The sequence below is a fragment of the Ptychodera flava genome, assembly GCF_041260155.1.
Source record: "Ptychodera flava strain L36383 chromosome 23 unlocalized genomic scaffold, AS_Pfla_20210202 Scaffold_23__1_contigs__length_28996876_pilon, whole genome shotgun sequence".
In the NCBI taxonomy this organism is placed as follows: domain Eukaryota; kingdom Metazoa; phylum Hemichordata; class Enteropneusta; family Ptychoderidae; genus Ptychodera; species Ptychodera flava.
Window position 1 is genome coordinate 17,728,436 of NW_027248277.1, and position 27,081 is coordinate 17,755,516.

The window sequence follows — 27,081 nt, forward strand, 5'->3', positions numbered from 1 at the left end:
TCTATACAAAGGTTTGATGCTCTCACCTTTGATATAAGCTTCTAATAAATATCACTGAATATACAAATAAGCAGTTTGTTAAGATAATTACATAGATGTACTTCTTGAAGAAAACGAATACGTTTTCTTATGTCGAAATGTCAAATAGTCGTACTGGTGTAAAATATGCAATTCGGCAGATTTTCGATCGTATTCGAACAACCAGAGTCACCTGTGGTCTATTCCGCTTTGTGTCTATGGCCCATAGACGTGTGTATTATGCCTGACGTGTGTACATACGCCATATCTCAGACATATGTACACACGTCTATGGGGCGCATAGGCCAAGAGCGAATTAGATCACAGATGACTGTGTCACAACGTACGGCACCCAGTCACCTAGCTAAGACATTACAGTCAAAATCGCTCGGCCGAATCCCCACCAGTGCAAAAGAGTGGTTGACATTCAATAACTGTCAATAACTGAGCTTAGTTGCGACCCCTCCACACCCTGAAGGTTCATGAAGCAGTCGCACTAACATACTTGGTATCACACATCGCTCACAAAAGTTATTGCTGAAGAGTGAATTTTAGTTTGTACAACATCTACTGTAAAATGATGACCTACTTGCTCTTAGCTAGATCAAGTTTGCTGAGCATTTGAGCATACCCATACCTGAACCGGCTTTAATGTTAAGATAAACACATGACACTTTTTGATATGATTTTAGTAGTACAACAAGAAAAATATTTACATAGACTAAAACTAGTGGAAAAGGAATAAAACTAACAGCTCATAAGCTTCAACGTTGGCCTAAATGTGTAAATTTATATGAGAATATAACCAACTGGTGTTATTTGTGCACAAATTATTTGTAGGTTGAGTAGATTGTAAAAGAAGATATTTTTGACAGATGTCAATTTAAGAGGTGGAGTTAAGCTTATCTACTGTTAATATTTATCTTACGCTACGGTGAATTGCGGGAGAGGGTGTTATCTAAGGTCTTCTGAGATATTAAGCCAGGCTGAATCTTGATCAAACTTTATTTTAGTGTGTATATAGACGACCTATCAACACTAGTCAACCATCTTTTATACCGGTATGTGGAGAAGAGTTTCAAATAAATTTCAGAGTCTTCGTTAATTTCCCGTAGTCATGTGCAAACTTAATACATTGAGTATATTTTGCAATGTCTAGTCTGGAAACAAATTCAGTTGTCAAAATTACATTGGGCATTACTCACATACAGTCTGTACTGACCAGTTGAACAACAGGCATTTTGACCAATGACGCAACATAAAAAATTGTATTTTACAAAACATTTGCTCAAAATAACACATTGCAACCGACAGAGCTTATTGTTGTCCGAAATTTGTCAGGTTTATGACAGAATATTGCCAGATGGTGGTATCTGCGTATTGATAATATGTACGGAGAGATGCCAACTTACGGGAAGGGGTCTTTAGTTTATCTACAGTTTATATTTATCTTATGTGTCGGTGCGTCACGAGACAGTGTGTGCTATTTTTGTGTCCCGAGATATTCAGCCTGCCTGAATCCGGATCATGACTTTATTTTGGTGTGCCTATAAATGCAACTGCTGATGTCTTCGTTGAGTCCCTTATTTTGTGAATTACAATCCAAAGAGAATTTCTAAATTATAAACACTAGGGAGCCACCTCTTGTGTTTGGAGAAGATTTACAAGATAAATTTTACTGTTTTTACGTCATCCTAGCGTCATCTCATCGCCATCTATCAAGTACATGTTGTATCTGGGAGGATTCAGATGCATCTATGCATCAAGTATCTTTCGCCTTGTGCACGTATGCTTCATGAACTCAACAGCCTGTAGAGGGGATCGCAGTCAGAAAAATTGTAAACACTGAAGCACGGTTATTGAACCACATATTTCATGGTTGGCATTAAATGGAGCGGCTTTGACCGTTGCGTCTACGTTAGATGACTTGGTGCCGTGCGCTGAGTTCGAACCGCACCGAGACGTTACTGAATCCACTTTTGTGACCGATGTGTTTTGAGGCGTCATACCGGCCATATGTGATTAGAACAGTCCCAGTTATTATCTGTTTAACAATCCAAAGCTGCACATACAGTTCAAGTCATCGATTAGCAATACTTTCTGTCGGCATATTCTTCAGTGAGCACATTTACATGAGAAAAATTTAGTTAGGAAGTAATTTCATGAAAATAAATGTTAAAAGAGGAAAAGTTGTACAGTTTAGCTTTAAGGGGCTGATGAAAATTGCAATTACGGAAACAATATTTGGGAAAAGTAAAAAAGAATACTAGATGTTTCATTTTCATTATGAGAAAATACTTCATGCAGTAAATGTGTAGTTTATTTTTCAAAATTTTACAAATCTTTCGGCCAAAGTAACAAATTGTCGATTTGTTCCAGTCAGACATATACCAGCGCATTCTATAGTAACTAGATAGTCAGTGCGGTAATTGAGCAATAGGCCCTTGGATTGCGTATAAAGGTTAAGTCAGGGTTTTATAAAAAGACACATTGGGCCATCACGTGAAGTCTAGAAGAAATATTATATAAATTTTCAAAATATTCTTGAGATACTGGCCTTTGAAATAGTCAAATGTCAGCATTCACATCAAGTGGTTCGCCTGATCAACACGTAAGTTATTCAAAGTTCTCTATATTTGTGAACAGTATCGACAAAAATTTGCATATATTCAGATTTTTAACAATCCATTGGTCACAGGACAACATGACCACGCCCGCAATATCATACTAAGGAGTCTCATCTGCAAACAGCTCAGTACCCGTCTAAAAATTGTTAATCGAGACACCTAAACAAAATGGCTTCTACCCAAGAACCAAAAGTTTTCGGAGAAATTGGTGAAAATTTCCTGTGTTGTACCATCTGTCTGGAGCAGTTCAAGTCTCCTAAAATTCTACCATGTCTGCATACATTCTGTGAGCAGTGTTTAGTCACACTGGTTGAGAAGATTGGATCTCTAAACTGTCCAGAATGCCGACAGCAATATCAGCTTCCTGTTGGAGGGGTGCCAGCAATAAAAGGCAACTTCTTTATGGGCAATCTGATTGAAATATTCAAGCAACGACTGGAGTCTATGCAGGGAAGTGAGATCAAATGTACAGTTTGTCAAGAAACTACAGTTACTCATTAGTGCTTTCAAATAAATTTCAGTCTTCATGTTGTAATTAATGTCGTGTAGCCATGCGAACATGATACATTGTGAGTAATTTGCAATGCTTTGTTGACAATGGAACCCAGTCTGGACTGAAATTCAGTTGTCAACAATTACATTGGACATTACTCACATACAGTCTTTACTGACCAGTTGAACAACAGGCATTTTGGGGTCGCACACGAACGTTAATTTTACAAACTTATGGTAAAAATCAAATGTTGCAACCAATGGAGCTTTTTGTTCACCAAAAATTGTCAGGTTTATGAGAGAATATTGCCAGATGGTGGTATCTGTGTACTGATAATCTGTAGGTTGATAAGATTGAAAAAGACTTTATCTAAGAGAGATGGCAATTTACGGGAAGGAGTCTTTAGTTTATCTACACTTTATATTTATCTTATGTGTCGGTGCGTCACGACAGAGTGTGTGCTATTTTTGTGTCCCGAGATATTCAGCCTGCCTGAATCCTGATCATAACTTTGGCGTGCCTATAAGTGCATCTGCAGATGTCTTCGTTGAGTGCCTTATTTTGTTAATCACAATCCGAAGAGAATGTCTGAATTATAGACACTAGGGAGCCACCTGTGTTTTGAGAATATTTATAAATAAATGTCACAGTTTCTAGCGTCATCTCATCGCCATCTATCAAGTACATGTTGTATCTTGGAGGATTCAGATGCATCTATGCATCAAGTATCTTTCGCCTTGTGCACGTATGCCTCATGAACTCAACAGCGTGTGGAGGGGATCGCAGTCAGAAAAATTGTAAACATGGTAGCTCGGTTATTGAACCACACTTTCAGGATTGGGTGGAAACAGAGCGGTTTTGACTGTGACGCCCACGCTAGATGAATGGATGCCGTGCGTTGTGAGTTCGAATCGCACCGAGACTTTACTGAATCCACTTTTGTTACCGATTTGTTTGAGGCGTCATACCGGCCATATGTGATTAGAACAGTCCCAGTTATTATCCATTTAAAAATCTATACCTACACATACAGGTCAAGTCATCGATTAACAATACTTGCTGTCGGCATATTCTTCAGTGAGCACATTTACATGAGAAAAAATTAGTTAGGAAGTAACTTCATGAAAATAAATTTTAAAAGTTTTAAAGTTGTACGAGTAAGGTTTTAGGGACTGATGAAAATTATAATTACTGAAACAATATTGAAGTGATGAAAATTATAATTACTGAAACAATATTGAAGTGATGAAAATTATAATTACTGAAACAATATTGAAGTGATGAAAATTATAATTACTGAAACAATATTGAAGTGATGAAAATTATAATTACTGAAACAATATTGAAGTGGGGAAAAGTAAAAAAAAGGATATCAATGTTTCATTTTCAATATGAGAAAGAACTTCATCCAGTCAGCGTGAAGTTTAACTTTCAAAATTTCACAAATCGTTGGGTCATATTAAGAAATTGTCGACTTTTTCCAGTCAGTCATATACCAGCGCTTACTATAGTAATTAGATAGTCAGTGCGGTAATTGGGCAATAGGTCCTTGTATTATGTATAAAAGTTTAGTCGGAGTTATAGGTACAGACACATAGGGATATCACGTGAAGGCAAGAAGAATTATTATATGAATTATCAACAATTTTCTTGAGATACTGGCCTTAGAAATAGTCAGATGTCAGAATTCACATGAAATGGTTCGTCTGTCCAACACGTAAGTTATTCAAAGCTCTCTATATTAGTGTACAGTATCGACAAAAATTTGCATATGTTTAGAGTTTTAACAATGCATTGATCACAGGACAACATGACCACGCCTACCATATCACTCTAAGGAGCCTCATTTGCTAACAGCTCAGTACCCGTCTAAAGCTTTCTAATCAACACACCTATGCACAATGGCTTCTACTACAGAACGCAAAGTTTTGGAAGAAATTGGTGAAAATTTCCTGTGTTGCACCATCTGCCTAGAGCATTTCAAGTCTCCTAAAATTCTAGCATGTCTGCATACATTCTGTGAGAAGTGTTTAGTCACACTGGTTGAGAAGACTGGATCTCTAAACTGTCCAGAATGTCGACAGCAATATCAGCTTCCTTTTGGAGGAGTGCCAGCGATAAAAGGCAACTTCTTTATGAGCAATCTGGTTGAGATATTCAAGCAGCGACTGGAGTCTATGCAGGGAGGTGAGATCAAATGTGAAGCTTGTAAAGAGAATACAGTCACTCACAAGTGTTTAGAGTGCAGACATTATCTTTGTAACATCTGTGTCAAGGCGCATAGAAAACTACCAATCACGCAGACACATCAACTGATGACCATTGAAGAATATGAAACAGCAAAGTCAACCAGTCCAGTTACACTACCGGCAGTGGAATATTGCAATGTCCACACAAACACGGAAGTCAAATTCTTCTGTGAAACCTGTCAAGTACCTGTCTGTACAGACTGTACTGTAGTCAAACATCGCAAACCAGAACATGTACACAGAGACTTGAAAGATGCAGCAGATGAGTATCTTGCAGAATTGAAAGCCATGGTTGACAAATTGCAAGTCAAAGAAAAGGAAGTTGAAAAGAACAAAACCCTGGCCAAGCAGATACACACTGATCTTACGGAGCAAAGCAGCAGAGAAGAAAGGAAGGTGAGAATGAAAGCAGAAGAAATCATCAAGAAAATAAAGAGAGAAGAGCAGAGACTGATAGATGAACTGAAAAACAGTTACAAAATGAAAATATTGATGAGATGGAATTAAAACATGGCAACATTAAGAGTGCAGGCAATTACATAGAGACTCTGATGCATCATGGGAATGCTGTTCAACTTCTCTCAACAAAGGATGACGTTGACACCCGTTTCAAGCAATTAATTGCCATGCAAACTGTACGAAAGGCTGACCAGAGGACTTCATGTTCGCACCAAATGATGACTTCTGTGAGAATGGAATTCTTGGAAACCTTGAATCTCAATATGATATTGACATCTCCAAGTGTACAGTTCAAAACATTCCAAAACAACTCCTGAAAGGTGACTCTGCAGACCTACTGATCACAACCAGAGATTCCACAGGAAAACAAGTCATCCCAAAACAACAAGTGAAAGCCAAAGTAAGAAAACGTGATGCATCATGGGAAGACACCAATATTGCTGATAACAGAGATGGTACACACAGAGTAACAGTGGCCGGACAATCGGACGGAAAATATCAAGTTACCGTGACAATAGGAGATCAACCAATACCAGGCTGTCCTGTCATCATACCTGTCATCAAAGGATTGGTGAAGACTTTTGGGAAAGAAGAAATAAGTGAACCATGGAGTGTGGCTGTAAACAAAGACGGACACATTGTCACAGCAGATAGTGGCAACAGTCAGTTGCAGGTAATCACTAGAGAAGGCAGGTTTAAGGAAACCTTAAAGTATGAACAATTTCAGAAGCCTTTCAAACCATGTGATATTGCTATATCAAGTGATAATACATACTATAGTTTAGATGACAACAATAAGCAAGTAGTTGTCAGTGATGAGAATGGACATTTCATCAGATACTTTGGAAAAAATGAGTTGAAAGATCCTTGGGGTATTGGGATTAGTCCTGTAGATGGCAATGTCTATGTGACAGACAAGTGCGGGAATTGTGTCAGGGTTTATACAAAATATGGCAAATACATAAGGTCATTTGGGTCATATGGTAAAGGTCAAGGGCAATTCAGTTCTGTGTGGGGTGTAGTCATAGGAAATACTGGAATGGTATTTGTAGCTGACTCCAGTAACCAGCGTATCCAGGTATTCAATGCACATGACAAGTATTTGTATTCCTTTGATTGTAAGAGTGGTGATGGCAAAATGAGAAACCCTAGGGGAATAGCAATTGAAAATGATAAATATATCTACACTACCGCTGCATGCACTGGTAGCATTTTTAGCTCGAGTTGTCTACTGAAGTTCCAGAGTGATGGTCAATTTGTCTGTCGAATGGATAGTGCTAGTGATATGCTTAGCAATGCTACGGGCATAGCACTGACAGATGATGTACCTTGCAGGGTTGTTGTTGCCAATAGGGACAAAAACTGCATCAAAATGTTTGTGCAGTGATAACTTACATCACAAAAAATGATTAATCATGTTTTGTAGGTTGCTATTTGCAAAAGCAAGACGTTGATCAGATCTGTTGATTGAAGGCAAGGCATGGAAGACGTGTTGAATATCTTATCATTTGCATAAAAGTATCAAAAATTGCGGCAAAATGAAACCCGGATGTGAATTGAAAATGCTTCCCTGTTTTAGTATATCTGTAATTGAAAGTTTCGAAATTTTATGATTAACATAACGAACGCTGTTCACCGTAGATGAATTCCAAAACTCAATGTATGCAACTATGTAATTAGTTCAAATACTTAAATTCCTCGACTGCTGCCATTTTATTACCACCTTACATAGCAAACGCAATAGCAAGCTGTCTATGCCAAAGCGTGAAAGCGCACGAAATATGCAAATGATAAATTGGCTGATTGAATAATGCAAAATGACTTTTACTACTACTATATAACTTCATCATCACTTTACATAGTACTGTCATCAACTTTGGTCAAATCGTTCCAGTTATCATGGATTTTCTAAAATCATTAATAACTAATCAATCCCCACTATTCCCAAAGAGGATCTGAGACAGATTTCTTTCCAATGTTATTAGCCATTTTTGACATATCGTGCCAATAGACAGAGAAACACACGCACAGACAGACAGGCATGGCTGTGACATAAGCTCATGACACGTGTGTGTACACATGAGCTAAAACTTACTTCCATGAATATTAAATTTCGATTTTTCTCGCCAAAGAAAATTTCAGAAGATGTAAAAGTTTTGAACGAAAGTCCTGTACTAAAGAGTTTAGAATATTAAGGTGGTTGGAAAGGCTAGAGCGTCAATTATAAACTTCAACAAAACTATTAAAATATAAAAGTAGTCAACATTCTCTGTGGAATAAAAACAACTAGACATTTGGGCACAAAGGCATTGCAGAGTTACAGCCTGTTGAAACTTCTGAAAAAATGACCAAATGAGAAGAAGTTGGGGAGTCCTTAGTGTATTAACTATGGTAGAGGTCCCCTAGCTTTTAATAAAATGTTTAAAAAGGGAAAGTCATTATTTGCTGTTTTTCAGGAAAGTTTGACAAGGCGGTGCTTGCATTCAGAGTGAGTAACTGCTATTGTAAATGCATTTTTAGATTCTTTGAGTGTCAAAGAGGTGTCAAAAGTGAGACTTACCAAAAAGACTGCTCTGTGACTTCAAAAGAGGGGTGCAAATATGGCTTGTTTTCAACATTTTTGACAGAATAACAGTTTTCCTACATAATTATATACCAATTTAATCCAACCTTTGAAATGAGATATGGACATGGAATTTTTACAGCCTATTAACAAGGTTACAGATAAGATATGTACGGCACAATTTTCCTGTATTTGAAGTACTTTTTGAAAAATCATATTTTGAAATTTGAAAGAATTTTTAATTTTTTGATATGTAAACCCATGTAAAATCATAAAAAACAGATTTTATTTACAAATCCTGCCATACAAATCATACAAATTATAGTGTCAACATATTTATAACTAATTTGGTAATATAAATACTATCCAATTATTATTAAATTCAAATATGTAAAGAAAATATGAAAAATTAAATTTTAATATTTACTGCTGTCATATTTCAAAATCATGGCTGCAAATATACAATTTTTATATTCTTTGGAGAAGGTTTTAACTAAGAGAGTTATCCTGAAAATTTGAACTAAATATATTGATTCTAACACTTGAAACTTGACATTAACTCTGAGAAAAGAATTGGTGCAAAAATAGCCTTTCCAACCACCTTAATACTAACTTTGGTCCCCTATTGCAATGTGCGCATAACATGAACATGATTGACAGATATTATTTGCGTTCATTTCATAATTTAAACAATCATTTACTTTCTTGTATGAACATCGACATTTCTCTCTGTATTTTATTCAGTTATTGGTATTAGGATTATGGCTTTAATACTTTCAAGGTATGTTATATGATTGCGGGTAGAATGCTTTTTTCTTTTTTCTTTACTTAAGTTAAATTTACCTATGATCATTTATGTAAATGACTGTAATCAAGATCCATTATCAGATGTGAACTGGAAATACTGATGTGTTTATGAAGTGTGTGTAGTCGGACATATTATCAAAGTCGACGTTTGTTTCCTCTGACACAACATTTCTCGTTATTGGTTAGAGCATACGGAAAGCCATGAAAGTTGCAAAAGCCATTCCAAAAATAGATGCAAAAATTGTAATGTTGTTAAATGCTGACATTACCGATCCTTGGTCAAGATTACTATATAACTTAATGTTCACTCAAAATGTTGTTATTAGCAATAACAGATCTGTACATTATTTTAAATATTTCACCATCATTTCATAATAATGATTATCAGTCATAATTTAATACATAAAAACAATAATTTCAGGTTTTCAATTGTTTGCCAAATACTTTTCTCTCTTTACTGTACACTGTTATCGATTCCAGGGGCAGGTTTTAATAAGGCCAGGAGGATTTATGATAGTGTGTAGAATGCTTTCTTTAACGATGTAAATTTGCATGTATTACTGACGTTAACTCTGATACTGTGCCCATGACTTATTGTCATAAACATCACAAGCATGCCATTCTTGAACAAATCACTGTAAATGACATAGTCCCCTCTCGATCAATAAATCTAGAAACTATTGACAGAAATCATAGTGAAGTGTAATTGGTAAGCATTTCTGGAAAATGACTAAGAAAGTAATGACCTTGTATTGATGTGCATGTGCAATGTTCATGTACCAAGTACGAATTGAATTAGTTTGGCTAAATTTGTGTAAAAATTTGCATATGAAGAATTCAATATAGGAACACAATGTTATTCCTGTAAGTGTAATGTTCGTTTTTTTCTCTTAACGAGCTGTTTACAGGCAGTTCGGAGTGGTTCATCGAAGGAGTATATTAGCGGATTATCACTGAATTCAGATGCGATATTCTTAAAGGCCTATGCTGGCGTTAGATTGTCTCGCAGGAAAATCTTCTTATTAGATTACAATTTCAATAGAAAACAAAGGGCTATCCTCTTATAGATTAAAAAAACTTGATCCCGGGGATCAAGTCCCTGGCCTTAAACTCATTAACGATGATAATGGTATGCTCGTCACATTCTTCACAGCGAGTAGTTACATGACAGACAATCAGGGACAGAACACTGAAACAAGAGAAATGTGAGAACCATAGACGTGGCCAAACGAACTTCTAGATCTAACTTGAAGAAGTATTGTTGATTTGCCACTGGGCTTGCAGTTTGCTGTGTTGATGGTGTCTTCAGCGACCCAATGTGATGATGATGATGATTTCTTACTACTACTAGTGGGATACGCATATTGCAACAGATCAGTACCACGGCAGGCAGAAGGACACATGTAGCAAAATGCACAATAGTTGAGTGTCTCATTCGCTCGGTCTCTCGGCTACCAATCAGCTCAAACACAAAACCTTTAAGGCCAAAAATCACCACCTATCCGAGTAGCAGTAAAAAGTAGTCACTTCCTTTTTTCAGGCTATACGAATGGTTCATGTCAAAGATCAGTAACACATTTAAGATTCCAAGACAAGAAATTGACCTTTTAGGCTAACAATTCTCTAGTGCTTAATAAGTTCAGAAACCCCATAAATTATATATTTTCGGAAAGCCCAGATATAGGGAAACATTTAGGTTGCCACTGTATTACCATTGTATATATAACTATCACGTGACAGGTAATTTGCATAACCTTTCAAAAATCGGTTTTCCCTATCTTTTGTTTCAATGCTTTGAGATATGTGGCTGAAATTTGTATCCTAAGGATCTTCGACAGCGTGTCTCAGAAGTTTTTAAACCTTCTAAAACAATTTTTATGCCAGAAAAACTTCCAGAGCGGTGACTTTAACCCTAGTTGATTTCTTTAAAATTGTGCTCCAAAAAAAAGCAAGGTATAAAAAAATCTGAGACACACTTTGGAAGACCGTTGTGACAGCTTGTATTCCAGAAAGTTTCTGTCAAATATTTTGAAGTATTGAGACAAAACATGGGTAACCGATTTTTGAAAGGTTATACAAATTACCTGTCACGTGATAGTTATGTAAACTATGGTGACATTGTGGTTACCAAAATGTTGCCCTATATCCAGGCTTTCAGAAAATGAATAATTTACGGGGGTTCTGAGCTTATTAACCACCAGAGAATTGTTAGATTGAAAAGGTCAATTTCTTGCCTTGGAATCTTGACTGCAGAACTGCATAAAAAAAACTCTATGCAGCCATTCAAAATGCCTTTCCAATGTGTGTGCTACTGGGAAAAGTTTTTCACATCAAAGAAATTGAAAGTGGCGTTTTTCGTGAACAGAGTAACGTACGTTGTGTATTTTCGAATTACTGACACCAGTTTCCCTGTCTAGAATTCTTGCAACATCTGAGAGAAAGATAAAGAATATGTGACTTCCAGACTTTCGGAATTAACTATGCATCCCCTCCTCCACTGTATCAACTTACGGGCTTATTTACGAACTTTTGTATCTAACTATACGTCCCCTGTATCAACTTACGGACTTACTAACTTACGAATTTTCAGATCTGAACGTGTACTCCCATGTGTGCTCGATATTGTATTACGGCTGTAACCATCAAAGAAGCTGTGTCTTGCTATACTTGGACACCAGATTACCAATAATGTTACAAACTTTTAGAGTTCAGTATGTCCCCCCCCCCCCCACTGTGTCAACTCACGGACTTACTTACTTACGGACTTTCAGATTTAACTTTGCATCCCCTGCATCATCTTACGGACTTATCAACTTACAGACTTACTTATTAACGAACTTTCAGATAGTATACAGTTCGATAGTATTTAACAGCGACCCTCCTTGGGTATCAACTTACGGACTTACTTACTTACGAACTTTTGTATCTACCTGTGCACCTCCCTGTATCATCTCACGGACTTACCTACTTTCAGCTCTAACTATTCACCCTCCTGTATCTATTTAAGGACTTACTTACTTATGAATGTTTGCATTTAATTATGCACTGGCCTCTCTGTGTCAACTTTGGGACTTATTTACTTACGAACTTTCATTTCTAACTATGCACCCCTGTATCAAGTTACGAACTTACTTACTTACGAACTTTCAGATCATACCATGCGCCTGCTGTATCAAGTTACATACTTACTTATTTACGAAGTTTCAGATCTAACTATACAACCGTGTCTCATTTTACGGACTTACTTACTTACGAACTTTCAGGTCTAATTATGTACCCCGTGTATCAACTTAGCAACTTACCTACGAACTTTCAGATGTAACTATTCATCTCATTGTATCAACTTATGGACTTACTTACTTACGAACTTGCAGAGCTGAAACTGCAACCCTTTATTTTATGTCTAACACGATTGGAACTAATTTTGCCCTATAGCTGAATGTTGGAACATTACAAATTACTCATAAAAACAAGTGCATAACGTAAAAAGAAAAGCAGATGAGCTTATATTTGCAGATTAAACCGACATTACTTCACCATCCAATTATCCCAAATTAGTTCCAATCGTGTTGTCTGTAACCGTCCACGAAACTAAGTCTTATACTTGGACGTCAGCTGATTTGCAATGCTCCCCCTTGTATCAAAGTTCTAATAGCCGTCTTTGGACATGCATTTTGCTAGGCCTTCGATAATATTTTACTGCTTGAACCGTCCTAGAAGCTATAGTGTAGCTATAGTGTAGCTATAGTGTAGCTATAGTCGTACTGGGGAAGACATCAGCTAGCGATGCTCTTCCTTGCATCAACTTAGTAACTTGATACAGGGTGTGCATAATTAGATGTGACAATTCGTAAGTAAGTCAGTCCGCATGTTGATGCTGGGGTATAGTTATAATCTTTACGGCCCTGATACGGGTTTTGCGGACCGAGGTTGTACGGCGGAAGGGCCCGAGCGTGCGAGGGCCCGTACGCCGTACGACCGAGGTCCGCAAAACCCGTATCTGGGCCGTAAAGGTTTTATCATATACCTTATTGAACGGTTGTGATATGTTTCAGTATTTATCAATAAAATTTTGTTAAAGTTATGGGCGTAAATTTAAAAAAAACATGAGCCACGCAACTTTGCGGATTAATATGTACGATGTTGTCATTTGTTCTGTTGTGGAACGCGTCGCGAGCTTGTTCTATGCGAACGCCAATGTCACTACAGAATGAGCACAGATGAGTAGTTGATCCTGCTCGTTAAAATACACTTTCTCAGCAAAACATTGAGAGGAGACTATCAAGCACTTGTTTTAAACCAATTTTGATCGGAATAAGATTCGAACTGTCTACAATTTGCTTCAAAACTACGAGCGAAGCGCATAGAAACGGGTTCGAATCTCGCGCTGACGTGCTTTCGAATGGAATGTACGTGGATAGCAACGCGCGTAGCAACGACAACGAAAAAGTTCGAAAAAGCGCGCACACTACCTTATTTAGGCAAAGTGTGCCTGGGCGTGATACGGCAACTTATCATATACCTACATTCACGTGCCCGTGTAAACCTATGGGAAAAGGCGCTCTTACAGGTGTGTAATAAGTTGCCGTATCACGCCCAGGCACACTTTGCCCAAATAAGGTAGTGTGCGCGCTTTTTCGAACTTTTTCGTTGTCGTTGCTACGCGCGTCGCTATCCACGTACATTCCATTCGAAAGTACGTCAGCGCGAGATTCGAACCGTGTCTATGCGCTTCGCTCGTAGTTTTGAAGCAAATTGTAGACAGTTCGAATCTTATTCCGATCAAAATTGGTTTAAAACAAGTGCTTGATAGTCTCCTCTCAATGTTTTGCTGAGAAAGTGTATTTTAACGAGCAGGATCAACTACTCATCTGTGCTCATTCTGTAGTGACATTGGCGTTCGCATAGAACAAGCTCGCGACGCGTTCCACAAATAACAAATAACAACACCGTACATATTAATCCCCAAAGTTGCGTGGCTCATGTTTTTTTTAAATTTACGCCCATAACTTTAACAAAATTTTTATTGATAAATACTGAAACATATCACAACCGTTCAATAAGGTATATGATAAAACCTTTACGGCCCAGATACGGGTTTCGCGGACCTCGGTCGTACGGCGTACGGGCCCTCGCACGCTCGGGCCCTTCCGCCGTACAACCTCGGTCCGCAAAAACCCGTATCAGGGCCGTAAAGATTATTATTACACACCTTTAAGAGCGCCTTTTCCCATAGGTTTACATGGGTACGTGAATCTAGGTATATGATAAGATCTGAAAGCTCGTAAGTAAGTACGTTCGTAACTTAGTACAGGGGGAGGGGTGCATAGTTGGAAATGAAAGTATCAAAGTACATAAGTACATAACTTAATACAGGGGCGCATAGTTAGAAAGTTGATAAGCAAGTAAGTTGCTAAGTTGATACAGGGGATGCATAATTAGATCAGAAAGTTCGTAAGTAAGTAAGTCGGTCTCAGACTGTTAGGATCGAACCCTCCATATGTTTTTCGTCAGTTATTTTGTGACCAAAAGTGTCGTTTACCCGCATTTCGTGTTGGCTACATGGACCATCTGCCGACTTCTTTAAAGATTAACAAATTTCACTGCCTTTCGAACCATCAGTACATCAGTACAAGCTTCATGGCCTATGTCAAGTCTTTGTACATGTCAGGTCTGTGTGGTGTGTGCTCCAAGCACTTTTATATGACTTGAATGATATTGGTATAGCTAGGTAAGCCTAATTCAAGCACTGGCTGCATGCCAAACTTCACGATTCACGTTCTGCAGTTAAAGCTAGAAACTCATGCATTTTCACTCAAATTTACTTCATCGATTGTGATAAAGCACCGTTGGGACTGAAACTTTGCTCACATTATCATCATTGTTTGCGCAAATAAAAGACTTCTATCTCTATTGGCTAGCCTGTAATTTTATGGAACGGGATAAGGATCAAAGGTAAGTTACAACCTCAAAATTTAGATGTGCATTTTGGTCCCATACTGGCCATTGTTCAATAGACACCAGCCCTCATCGACTCTAATACATAGGAGAAAAGATGGCCATAGCTTACCTGCCAGGTAGAGATGTAGGACTGGTCAAAGGTCAAAGAAAATTCTGAAAATAATTCTTTATAAATCCTCTTCTGAACATTGACATGGCTTAAGATCTTGATGTTTGCAATGTAGCAACCTGGCCGTTGACCTTGTCTTCAAAGTTAGTGTACTGAATTTTGATTGCTCAATTTTCATGCAAATGAGGTCAATTTTAAAGGTAAAATCTGAGATGGTCGCGAAAGGAAGGGACTACATATTATTCGGGGATGGTAACCATCTTTTGCGCTTGAAAACTAGGGAGGATGACTTTTTCCTTGCCAACACTTGTATGCGCCACAGTACTGTAGATTTCCCATAATTCATTATGATTAGTACCCTCGGAGATTCCTCAATGAAGTCTACCATGTCTCCCATGTGTAGACAAATTTACAGACTGTTTATCAAAATTTTGAAAACGTACTTTTATGCACACCATTCTTCTCAAGTCTCGTTTTAAATGATTTGGAAAATTATGCATAATTGAGAGAGAAGTTAGCATTTTTGTAAAATTTGCGGCAGATTGTGTCCTCAGCCATGCAGAATAATGTGTTGGAAAGTAGGGAGACTAGTTGCACCTGTTTTAGGAAACAAAAGATATTGATTTGTTGGAATGGAAGTGACAAAAGAAATTTGCATGCTAAGTTTTCTCAGAGAATGACCCCTCATAACTTGCTGCCCAAAAAGCAAGGCATTTGAAGTACCTGCAGAATGTGACTTTTATGGTTGTTTAACCCTTTCACCACCATGGTTTGTCCCAAATCCATTGTTTTCTATGGTAAAGTTGGACCTGTATACAGGGAACTGGGGGTGAAAGGGTTAATGGTTATTTTGAAACTTTCACTGAAATTTCTAAACGTACTTTTACTTGATATTATTTAATAATTATTCTGATAGTGCACATTAGTGCCTACATGCAGAAAAGTAACCTTCAAGGATAAAAACCAATGAGAATTGAGGGTAATTTATTGTACTGTGTGCGCGGCATCATTTTACAAAGCTCCAGCCCTCCCTCCCTCCCTGTAATTTCTATCCGGTCCCTTACTGTACTAACCTAGGCCCTACATGAAGAATTCATAAACACACGTATCGCAGGTGACCACTTAATGCATATAGAAGGTGCAGTTGAAGCCCTATCGTAATTTGTCAGTGTATGTATTAAAAATGTACATATATACATACATACATACATACATACATACATACATACATACATACATACATACATACATACATACTTACATACATACATTCATACATACATACAAACACGCAAAAGAAGAGGCGCCAATGTAAAAAAATAATTTACATACATACATGCATGCATGCATGCATGAATACATACATACATACATACATACATACATACATACATACATACATACATACATACATACATACATACATACATACATACATACATACATACATACATATATATATACATCTGCTACTCCTATGATAGAAAGACAAGTCGAACGATTAGAGGAATGCCCTTTCTCTCGGACTTGAGAAAGACTATCTTTATTTATCTGTACACCTGCAGTTTACTTTGCTCACATATGTTCTTTGAGAAGCTAAAAACATTTTCCATATTTTTGCATCTGGTATATTGATCATCATCATATTTATGAATACTTTGAAAAAAATGCAGACGACATCCACAGGTTGTCAGGAACAATAGTAAACACATATACAAACGTTGTCTTCTTGACACATCAAATTCCATGATATTCTACAACTTTTCAGAAGTAGACCCTGACAGCGAAGGTGTTACAGAAACAAACATACTGAATAAAATGTCACAAATTAAACTTATTGGGGAGTTTACAGGAATGTGGCCTTCTATTTCCTGCCACACGTCTCACAACGATGTATTTTATTGCTGGTCAAACTAAACTGTAGGATGTAATATTAACTTGTAAAGCTGAAGCACTGAGTAGGGGAATAAACGAGACTTTATATTTTCCAAACAATCTGCAAAAATACTCATTGTCACCCTTACCAAATTTACAATTAAAGGGGCAACCTTGCCATTCAGAATGTTCAGATGATACAATTTTTGAAAAGATTAAATACAATATATTCCATCGCTATGGCTGTGATTCTGCCAGTACACCTTTTTCAGTGAAAATTTCGTCCAACGCTTCTTCCATCACTTTATTGACACCCCTGAGTCCCTTGATGACTTTGGCTGCCCAAAGAAAATAGTCCTGTATTCGTTCAGGTGTCCATCCTTCAGGGGCGATTTCTTTCAAGTCTCGTAAATTGTACAATTTGTCAGCTAATTTGACTAATTTAGCTTCGCGACTTATGTGCGGTGCATGTTCAATTTGTAGTCGTTTGCGCTCCATCTTGGGGAGGGACTTGTCATCTGTGACCTCTGCCACGATTTGTCTTACATCTTTACCAAAATGTTCTTCGATTTCTTCCAAGGTTGTGTCGGTGTCTTCTACAGTATCGTGCAGCAACGCTGCCTGAGGAAGGGACGAGAAACACAAAGAGAAGTTTAAATGTATACAGTCACCTGTAATCTAAATATGCCCATATGTGGTCAAAGGGGCGTTCCTTGGTATTCAAAATGCCCATTTGAGGGCGCTGTTGTTAAAAAGCGGCCACCCGCTTAAAATCTGTGATTAGTTAGATTTTCTCTTTCCATGGTAACTGTGGCAAAATTGGAACAGGTGACAGTATACCTTTAACTTACAGCGATAAAAAGTCTTTAGTGGGACAACAAGAGGGGTTGTCCCCCTCTTGTATGGAAACTTGCTGTATTTGAATAAATAGTAAAATCAGCAGAGACATATTTCCAAAACAAACCACTGTCTCCACTAAAACATTTAGACATAACAGCATAGAGGTATTAAACTCTGTTCACAGGGAAGTTAGTAATGTGGTTGTTGTTTTTGTTATTTGCTGATAAAATTGAAGAACACTCATGAATTTGGTGTTGCTCTGACGAGTTCATACTGATAACGTTGGAAATACAAGTAACTGAAGATAATAGTAATTTAACATCAATTGGTGTGAGTTTATCAAATATTGAGTAATTGACTAAATGCAACACCCCTTCCTTCATTTGAGGTAGAATTTGCATCAGCACCAGATAATCCTACACTCAAATTTTACAACTTTTTCCTGATCTACCACTTGAGGGGGCTCATTTAAAAGGTACTGGATTAGGATAAATTTTCACCGTCTTACTTTTTCAAAAATAGTGTCAATGACACTGTGCTCCCATTTTACACAGACACTAAGTACCAGTACACACATGACATTGCATTCTTACAGGTTGATTACTAAGAAAATTCCATTGCAAGTGCAAATTAATCTTATATCCCAGCAATATGAAATGCTTCATCTCATAATCACTTTTACACATCTGACAGAAAACAACCCAAGGATCAAGACTATCATGTTTTACAGCAATCCAACAAATACTTTTGGAGAAAATGATTTTTTGACAAAAAATGGGAAAAATTGCCCCAAAAATACAAATATGAAAATTTTACCACAATTTGAACAAATCTGACAAAGGTCAACCCTAGGATCATACATACAAGTTTTCAAGGCAATGGAATGAGTGCTTTCAGAAAAGATTTTTTGACAAAAAAACGGGAAAATCGCCCAAATAATAAAACTTTCAAAATTTCACCACAATTTGGAAAAATGTAACTTAAGTCACTATAAAGAGCCTGCACACCAAATTTCAACCAAATCTGGCCAGTGGTTACAGAGTTTTAGCAATTTGCAGGATTTTCCTTTTTTCCCCTCGTTTGCATATTTTTGACTTTGACATGTTTATTTCAACAAATTCACATCTCCACCCCTGGGTGCACCTGTCCACCAAATACTAAGATGGTAGGTGCTGCGATTTAGGAGTTTTTAATGTGCACAGATATACATCCGCACATATTAACTAACATACACACATACCAGGTACATACATACATACATACATACATACATACATACATACATACATACATACATACCGGTACATACAGACAGACAGACAGACAGACAAACAAACATGCATACATGCATACATTTATTTTTACAGCCTTTAACCTCCAACAGCCGACCAACTTGTCAATATTAGCTTGTTCAACTTGATACTACTGCTTATATAATATAAAGGAGAGTTAATTACATTCTAATTAAAGTAAACATGACTTGCTTATCAAAATTTACGTCATAAAAAAACAACATATCTGTCAGGTTGTGAAGAATCTTCCATTGGTTATCTTTATCAGTATTTTCATCCTATTAACCAAGCACAATTTAACTTTCAAATTAACATTGCAAGTAAGTTCTGTTGAATAAATTGAGCCTGTAGGTACTCAGTAGTCTGGCAGAGACCCTGCGATTCGCGTTCTTCCCTGTTGGAACACGCGCGCGCCCTTCAGAGACGCGACGCGAATCCCAGGGTCTGGACGTTCTTGCAAGTGACCGGTCGGATTTCTGCCTGATCCGGGTACTTTACAGAACTCTACGCATCCGTCAATCAAAAACAAATGACAAGTACCATAGCCAAATAAAATGAAAAGTGAAAAATAAAAACATACTGCGTATATAAGTGTACCAGTTACTAGTATATATTCTCTCCGCCCAGTTAGATAGGTGTTTCTTTTGACGTCACTACCCTTATGAATATTCATATACTTGCAAGAACGGACAGTCGCTGTGTCTGGCAGCGCGTGCTCACAGCTGCACAGCCTTCGAATGCAGGCCCATCGCACAAAACAAGACACAGCGACTGTGGAGAGTCTAGGTACTCAGAGAAAGCACACTGAAGAGACAAATGTTTGCAACCTGAGAAGTTCAAGGTCATCAAAAGCATTATTAGGAATCATGTAACACTTTCATTGCACTGTTTACACAGATTGAATAATTGCTATAAATAGCACATGAGGAATCTTACAGCCCAGCTTTACCATAAAAACCCTATCACTTTGACCACTCTATTTTTTTCCCTCAAAGAGTCATTTTATTTTATCCTTACCAAGTCGACCATAAATGGAAATTGGAACTTTCTTTATCTCTATTTATTTGACCAACCTATCATAACCAACTATTATGAGCAATTTCTTTTAGATAACATACAGAGCACAATAAATGACGGTTCAGAATATATCAAAGTTGGGATTCAGGAAAGTTGCCTTTACATGTTTTAATCCTCCAAGATGGTAAGCATTTCACTATGAACTGTCAAAAAAGTTGAACTTTCTAATAATTCTACACTAAAATTATTTTGGCTTTGTTGATTTCCTAATTAATTCAATTATTTTAAATCATATTAATTATTTTTTTCTGAGTGAATTGATAGGGTTTATACAGTACAAGAGTTACATACAATGTAAGTCAAATTCAGTTAAATATCAATTACTGTCTAACATTGCATCATTCCTATGAATAGCACCTCAGCCTGGAACAGCACAATCATAATCTGCTCATTCACACAGGCACTACTTGACTTTGAATGAATGACCTACTACATTTCACCTATGTACCAAACTTGAGTCATCTTCAGGTCACTCCTAGGAATCTGCACACCCAATTAGAAAGTAATGGCATACCGGTACACAGTTTAAAAGAAGATTTTTTAAACCAAAAATGGCACAAATTGCCCAAAAATACAAATATGCAAATTTTGCCATAATTTTGATGAATTCTATTTTAAGACAAGGCACCTGCAAGCCAAATTTTAAAGAGATCCGACCATTGGTTTAAGAGAAAAAGACTTTTTACTAAAATGGCAAAAAAAGAGAGAAAAAAATCATTAAAAATAGAAAGCATCAAATATTGACATCAAATCTATATGTTTAAATGAGTTGGGCCTGAGGTACCTAAAACCCAAATATGACAATGATCAGATGAGTAGTTCCTGAGTTATTGATTTTTGACAATTTTCGCCGTTTTTTCTACCTCATTTGCATATCTATGGGACTCAAAAGTTCATTTTAACAACGGCACATCTACACCATATATGGCATCACTACACAAAAAATCAGCTTTATACGTGCATCAGTTCGTGAGTTTTTGCGTTGAACAGACAGACATCCCACATACATACCGGTACATCCATACAGACAGACATCTCACATACAGACTTTTTTCAACCATATAACCTCCCAATTGTCATATATGTATGGCAAATGGGAGCTAAAAATGAAAATTTGTATTTTTCACCATAGAGTTTATACACGGACAGTGGCCAGTTGAATTTCAAATACTGGTAAATGTCAAGTAATTTGTTTCTGTGGTACCAAATTTTGTATGGTGACCCATGATTTTCACTCTTGATATGGTAAGAGAATGGTTGAAAGTTTCAAATGGTAAAGTATGGGCAATGAATTTAAAGTTTTTTACTTGCAAGACGCATACTACCTTAATATAGAAATAACGGGCGACGCGCTGACCATTAACGTTTATTTGTGGGCAAGGGCGAGAGGAAAGCCAAAAATTAACGGGCGAGGCTTGCTGAGCCCGTTAATTTGGCTTTCCTCGAGCCCACGCCCACAAATAAACGTTAATGGTCAGAGCGGAGTCTGTTATTTCCATTATATTATCAGCGAACCCAAGAAAACCGTCAAAATTTCCGAAAATTTCAGGAGCGAACGACAACTGGGCCCCAGAAACTGAGCAATACGCGACGCACTGTCACGCGCGCTGTAAAAATTGGCAAATCCGGAGATGTTTCCAGAAAAAAGTATCTCAACTTGACCTACAAGTGCTCCATTTTATTTTGTGATTGATTATGATTTACGTTTGAGGTGTAAAGTTACGATACTTTGAGTTGTTAATCTTATTATTCATATTTACGGGCATGTAAACAAACCATTACTGTGTATTTGTGGTCAGTCACGTGGTTCAGCTCGACCAATCAAAATGCGACGGGCAGGGCATGGTAATATAATGTCAGTTCACATCAAACCATTTATCAATCAATCAGTTTTCAAGAGGTCATGAGTTTTGGCCTTGAAAGTTTGATTTGTTGGCTGAAAGGTGCCTGGGAAAAAATTCTAGGGTTTCATTCAATTTCATTAGTCAATAACAACATAAACAACACCAACAATCAGAGTACTAAGTAATCTGTGTTATTTTGACATAAACCAACAGCAAATAATATTGTCGCTTGCAATATGTGGGCATACTTTCAGCCAATGATATCATCCAATGCAAAGTGTGGGCATACTTTCAGCCAATGATATTGTCCCTTGCAAAATGTAGGCATACTTTCAGCCAAATGATATCGCTCCTTGCAAAATGTGGGTAAACTTTCAGCCAATGATATCGTCACTTGCAAAATGTGGGCATACTTTCAATCAATGATATCGTCACTTGCAAAATGTGGGCATACTTTCAACCAATGATATCATCACTAGCAAAATGTGGGCATACTTTCAACCAATGATATCATTGCTTGCAAAATGTGGGCATACATTCAACTAACGATATTACGTATATGAAAGGGCATTACTCTCACATTGCATTTAGCAAAGTTATTGACAACTTAATGAAATATCTGCCATGTATGTGAACAGCTTGATATTGGTTGAGTTATTTTCAATTCCTTAGCAATTCAGTAACTGTTTTCATAATCTCAGCTGGTTAAAATGCTGTTACAAACGAACAATTTCACCTGGAGCTGGCTTCTTATGGAAACTACTGTGTCATGATAAATCATTAAAAGTTCACGAAAAACATTTTATGCAGCCATTGAAAACAGGCTTTCCAAAGGGTATGCTTCTGAAAAAGTTTTTCTTGTAAATAAAGTTTTTAGTGGACAAACATACCTGGAGTATTTTCAAATCGCTGACTCCAGCTTCCTTGGATAGAATTCTTGCAACACCTGAGAAAAAAATAAAGAAGTTGAGAAGTGAAAATAATCAGTGAACTGTGCATGTAGTGTATGTAGTGTGAATAGCTGCAGTTCTTTGTAAAATGGCATTTTGGTTTTTTTCTGACAATAATTTTTACTTCTTGCTCCTTCTTACGAACAACATCACTAGCGAAATTCCTAAAGATATAGTTTGTAACTTTACAGGAATTAATATCAGTTTGGAAGTAACATCATGAAAATAAAGTTTTATAATGAAAGATGTAGTAGACAGGCATTATCAAATCTGAGTAAAAATAAATTTGCATACTGGTATCATTTGGTTTTTTGCAGGGTTTTACTTTGAGGAAAGCTGTTTCCAGTTGGTGTAACGTTAAAGGCATGTGTTGTCACCAGATTGTCTCATCAGAAAATTGACCCACCAGATTACAATTTCAATCGAAAACAAAAGGCTATCACACCTCCATAATCCTTTTACAAACTAGAACAAAGGCGATCCCAGGGACTGCTAACAGTGCCTTTAAATTTCATAAATCTTCATGTCACTTTATGAATGTGTGGATGTTTCTTCTCATACTGTAAGTCTATATATCAACTGATAAGGCCAAAAAAAATTACAAAAGAAAGATTGAGAGTCATGGAGAATAAAGAAATGAAACTAACAATAATAAAAACTGAAACACAATTAACTAAAATGTAAAAATGGAAACACTTGAAATAAAATCAGGTTTTGTGATAAAATTCTAAATGTCTTGAATTTTGTCATGTCAAAGTACCTTATTGAGTCCCTAGTAACTCTGTCAGGTATGCTGCCCTCTAGAGTTCTGTGTAAAGATTCAACTAAGTTTCTACACAAAAGCTAAAGGGCTGTCATACAAAAGCCCTGGGCAATACTGTGTGTACCTTCAACACAATTCTTGTGAAAATGACCTTTGACCTCAGTCACAAGTACATGCATTCAATGAAACGGATCGCGTGATCAAGAAGTAGGTCATCAAGAACTCCCTATGTTAGTGTATACTGCAGTAATAAGCAACAGTTGAGAACATCAGCCTTGTATTGGTCACATGACAACATGAACTATATCTGCAATACTGAGGGTCCCTATCTACTATCAGCTCTGTACCTGTCTACAGCTGGTTTACTCAGACACACCTATGCACAATGGCTGCTGCTTCTGAACGCAAAGTTTTGGAAGAAATTGGTGAAGATTTCCTGTGTTGTACCATCTGTCTGGAGCAGTTCAAGTCTCCTAAAATTCTACCATGTCTGCATACATTCTGTGAGCAGTGTTTAGTCACACTGGTTGAGAAGACTGGATCTCTAAACTGTCCAGAATGTCGACAGCAATATCAGCTTCCTGTTGGAGGAGTGCCAGCGATAAAAGGCAACTTCTTTATGAGCAATCTGATTGAGATATTCAAGCAACGCCTGGAGTCCATGCAGGGAACTGAGATCAAATGTACAGGTTGTCAAGAGAATACGGCAACTCACAGGTGTGTGGAGTGCAGATACTATCTATGCAACTTCTGTGTTAAGACACATAGAAGCCTACCATTAACACAGACACATCGACTGATGACCATTGGAGAATATGAAACAGCAAAATCAACCAGTCCTGTGACACTACAAGCAGTGGAATATTGCAGTGTTCATCCAAGGAATGAAATTGAATTCTACTGTGAAACCTGTCAGGTACCTGTCTGTACAAACTGCACCATAGTCAAACACCGCATACCAGAACATGTACACAGAGACTTGAAAGATGCAGCAGATGAGTATCTTACAGAATTGAAAGCCATGGTTGACAAACTGAAAGTGAAAGAACAGGAAGCTGAAAAGAACAAAACCCTGGCCAAGCAGATACACACTGATCTTACAGAGCAGTGCAGCAGAGAAGAAAGGAAGGTGAGAATGAAAGCAGAAGAAATCATCAAGAAAATAAAGAGAGAAGAGCAGAGACTGATAGATGAACTGAAAAACAATTACAAAATGAAAATTAAAAGAGCAGCTGTTGATATTGATGAGATGGAATTAAAACATGGTAACATTAAGAGTGCAGGCAATTACATAGAGACACTGATGCATCATGGGAATGCTGCTCAACTTATCTCCACAAAGGGTGATGTTGACACTCGTATCAAACAACTGATTACCATGGAAACCACAGCAAAGGTTTCACATAAGGATTTCATATTCTCACCACATGATAAATTCTCTGAGCATGGAATTCTGGGAATTCTTGAATCTAAATATGACATTGAAATCTCCAAGTGTACAGTTGAAAATATTCCAAAACAACTCCTGAAAGGTGACTCTGCAGACCTACTGATCACAACCAGAGATTCCACAGGAAAACAAGTCATCCCAAAACAACAAGTGAAAGCCAAGGTAAGAAAACCTGATGCATCATGGGAAGACATCAATGTAGCTGATAACAGAGATGGTACACACAGAGTTACAGTGGCTGGACAATTGGATGGAAAATATCAAGTTACCATGACAATAGGAGATCAACCAATACCAGGCTGTCCTGTCATCATACCTGTCATCAAAGGATTGGTGAAGACCATTGGCAGTAAAGGAAGTGCTGAGGGACAGTACAACAATCCCTGGAGCGTGGCCATAAACAAAGACAGAGACATTGTCACTGCTGACAGAGAAAATAATAGGTTGCAGATAACCACTAGAGAAGGAAAATTAAAGAAAATTTTGAAATTCAAACAGTTTAAGAAGCCTTTCACACCACGTGACATAGCTATATCAAGTGATAATACATACTATAGTTTAGATGACAACAATAAGCAAGTAGTTGTCAGTGATGAGAATGGACATGTCATCAGATACTTTGGACAAAATGAGTTGAAAGATCCATGGGGTATTGGGATTAGTCCTGTAGATGGCAATGTCTATGTGACAGACTATGGTGAAAAGTGTGTCAGGGTTTATACACAACTTGGCAAATACCTCAGGTCATTTGGGTCAGAAGGTAAAGGTCAAGGGCAATTCTGTGGGGTCTGGGGTGTAGTCATAGCAACTACTGGAATGGTATTTGTAGCAGACTACTTGAACAAGTGTATCCAGGTATTCAATGCACATGACCAGTATTTGTATTCCTTTGATTGTCAGAGTGGGGATGGTGAAATGGGACACCCAAGGGGAATAGCAATTGAAAATGATAAATATGTCTATGTTACTACTGATACCCCTAGTAGTCTACTGAAGTTTGAGAGTAGTGGTAAGTTTGTTTGTCGTATTGATAGTGATAGTGATGGGCTGGACTGCCCCACTGGTATAGCACTGACAGATGATGTACCTTGCAGGGTGGTTGTAGCTGATACCTGGCAACCACTGCATCAAAGTGTTTGTACAGTGATAACATCACAATAAATTGTACCAGACTGTGTTTTGTTGATTGATATTGGTCAAATCCAAAGACAAATATCCAGTGACATTTTGATGTTCTTGATTTCCTTTCTTTACTTTAAGAAGTTATCAGTTATTCTGATGTCAGGGACTTTATTCAAAGTATTTATTTGAAGAACTTTAAGATTATCTTTCATTAGTTTTATTATTTTGTCATCTGTGATAATGCGAAGAATGTTTTTTCTATCTGTGCTTTTGGAATTTGTATGTACAAATAATCTTTCACGTTGATGACTATATTTTAATTTATTTATGACATTTATTTGAAGAAGTCTTTTCAGATTATCATTAGTTTTAATATTTTGTAATCTGCTGTAGTGTGTAAAATGTTTTCCTTTGTATACTTTGAGAATTAAAGTGTAGCAATAATCTTTCATGTTGATGACTATATTCAAGACATAAATCCACATTTGAACTGAATATGCTATCATTGTAAGTACTTCTCATATGCAAGGTTGTTGGTGTTAGTAAGATAAACTTTGATTGAGTCTTAAGATATGGCCTTTC

At 37.2% G+C, this 27,081-nt stretch overlaps 1 protein-coding gene across 2 annotated transcripts in view; it reads right to left on the bottom strand.

The window, feature by feature from the left end:
* Positions 1–27,081, bottom strand: part of LOC139123535 (guanosine-3',5'-bis(diphosphate) 3'-pyrophosphohydrolase MESH1-like) — a 116,877-nt gene that overhangs the window by 64,173 nt on the left and 25,623 nt on the right. The window contains exons 2-3 of one of the 2 annotated variants that reach the window (XM_070689704.1): positions 23,105–23,160; positions 16,788–17,782 (exon numbers count right to left, since the gene is read on the bottom strand). In XM_070689704.1, the coding sequence (XP_070545805.1) occupies positions 17,399–17,782; positions 23,105–23,160 (440 nt within the window). In that variant the 3' untranslated portion in view covers positions 16,788–17,398. Of the gene's footprint in view, positions 1–16,787; positions 17,783–23,104; positions 23,161–27,081 lie in introns of those variants that run through there. The other variant, XM_070689705.1, reaches the window with a different exon arrangement.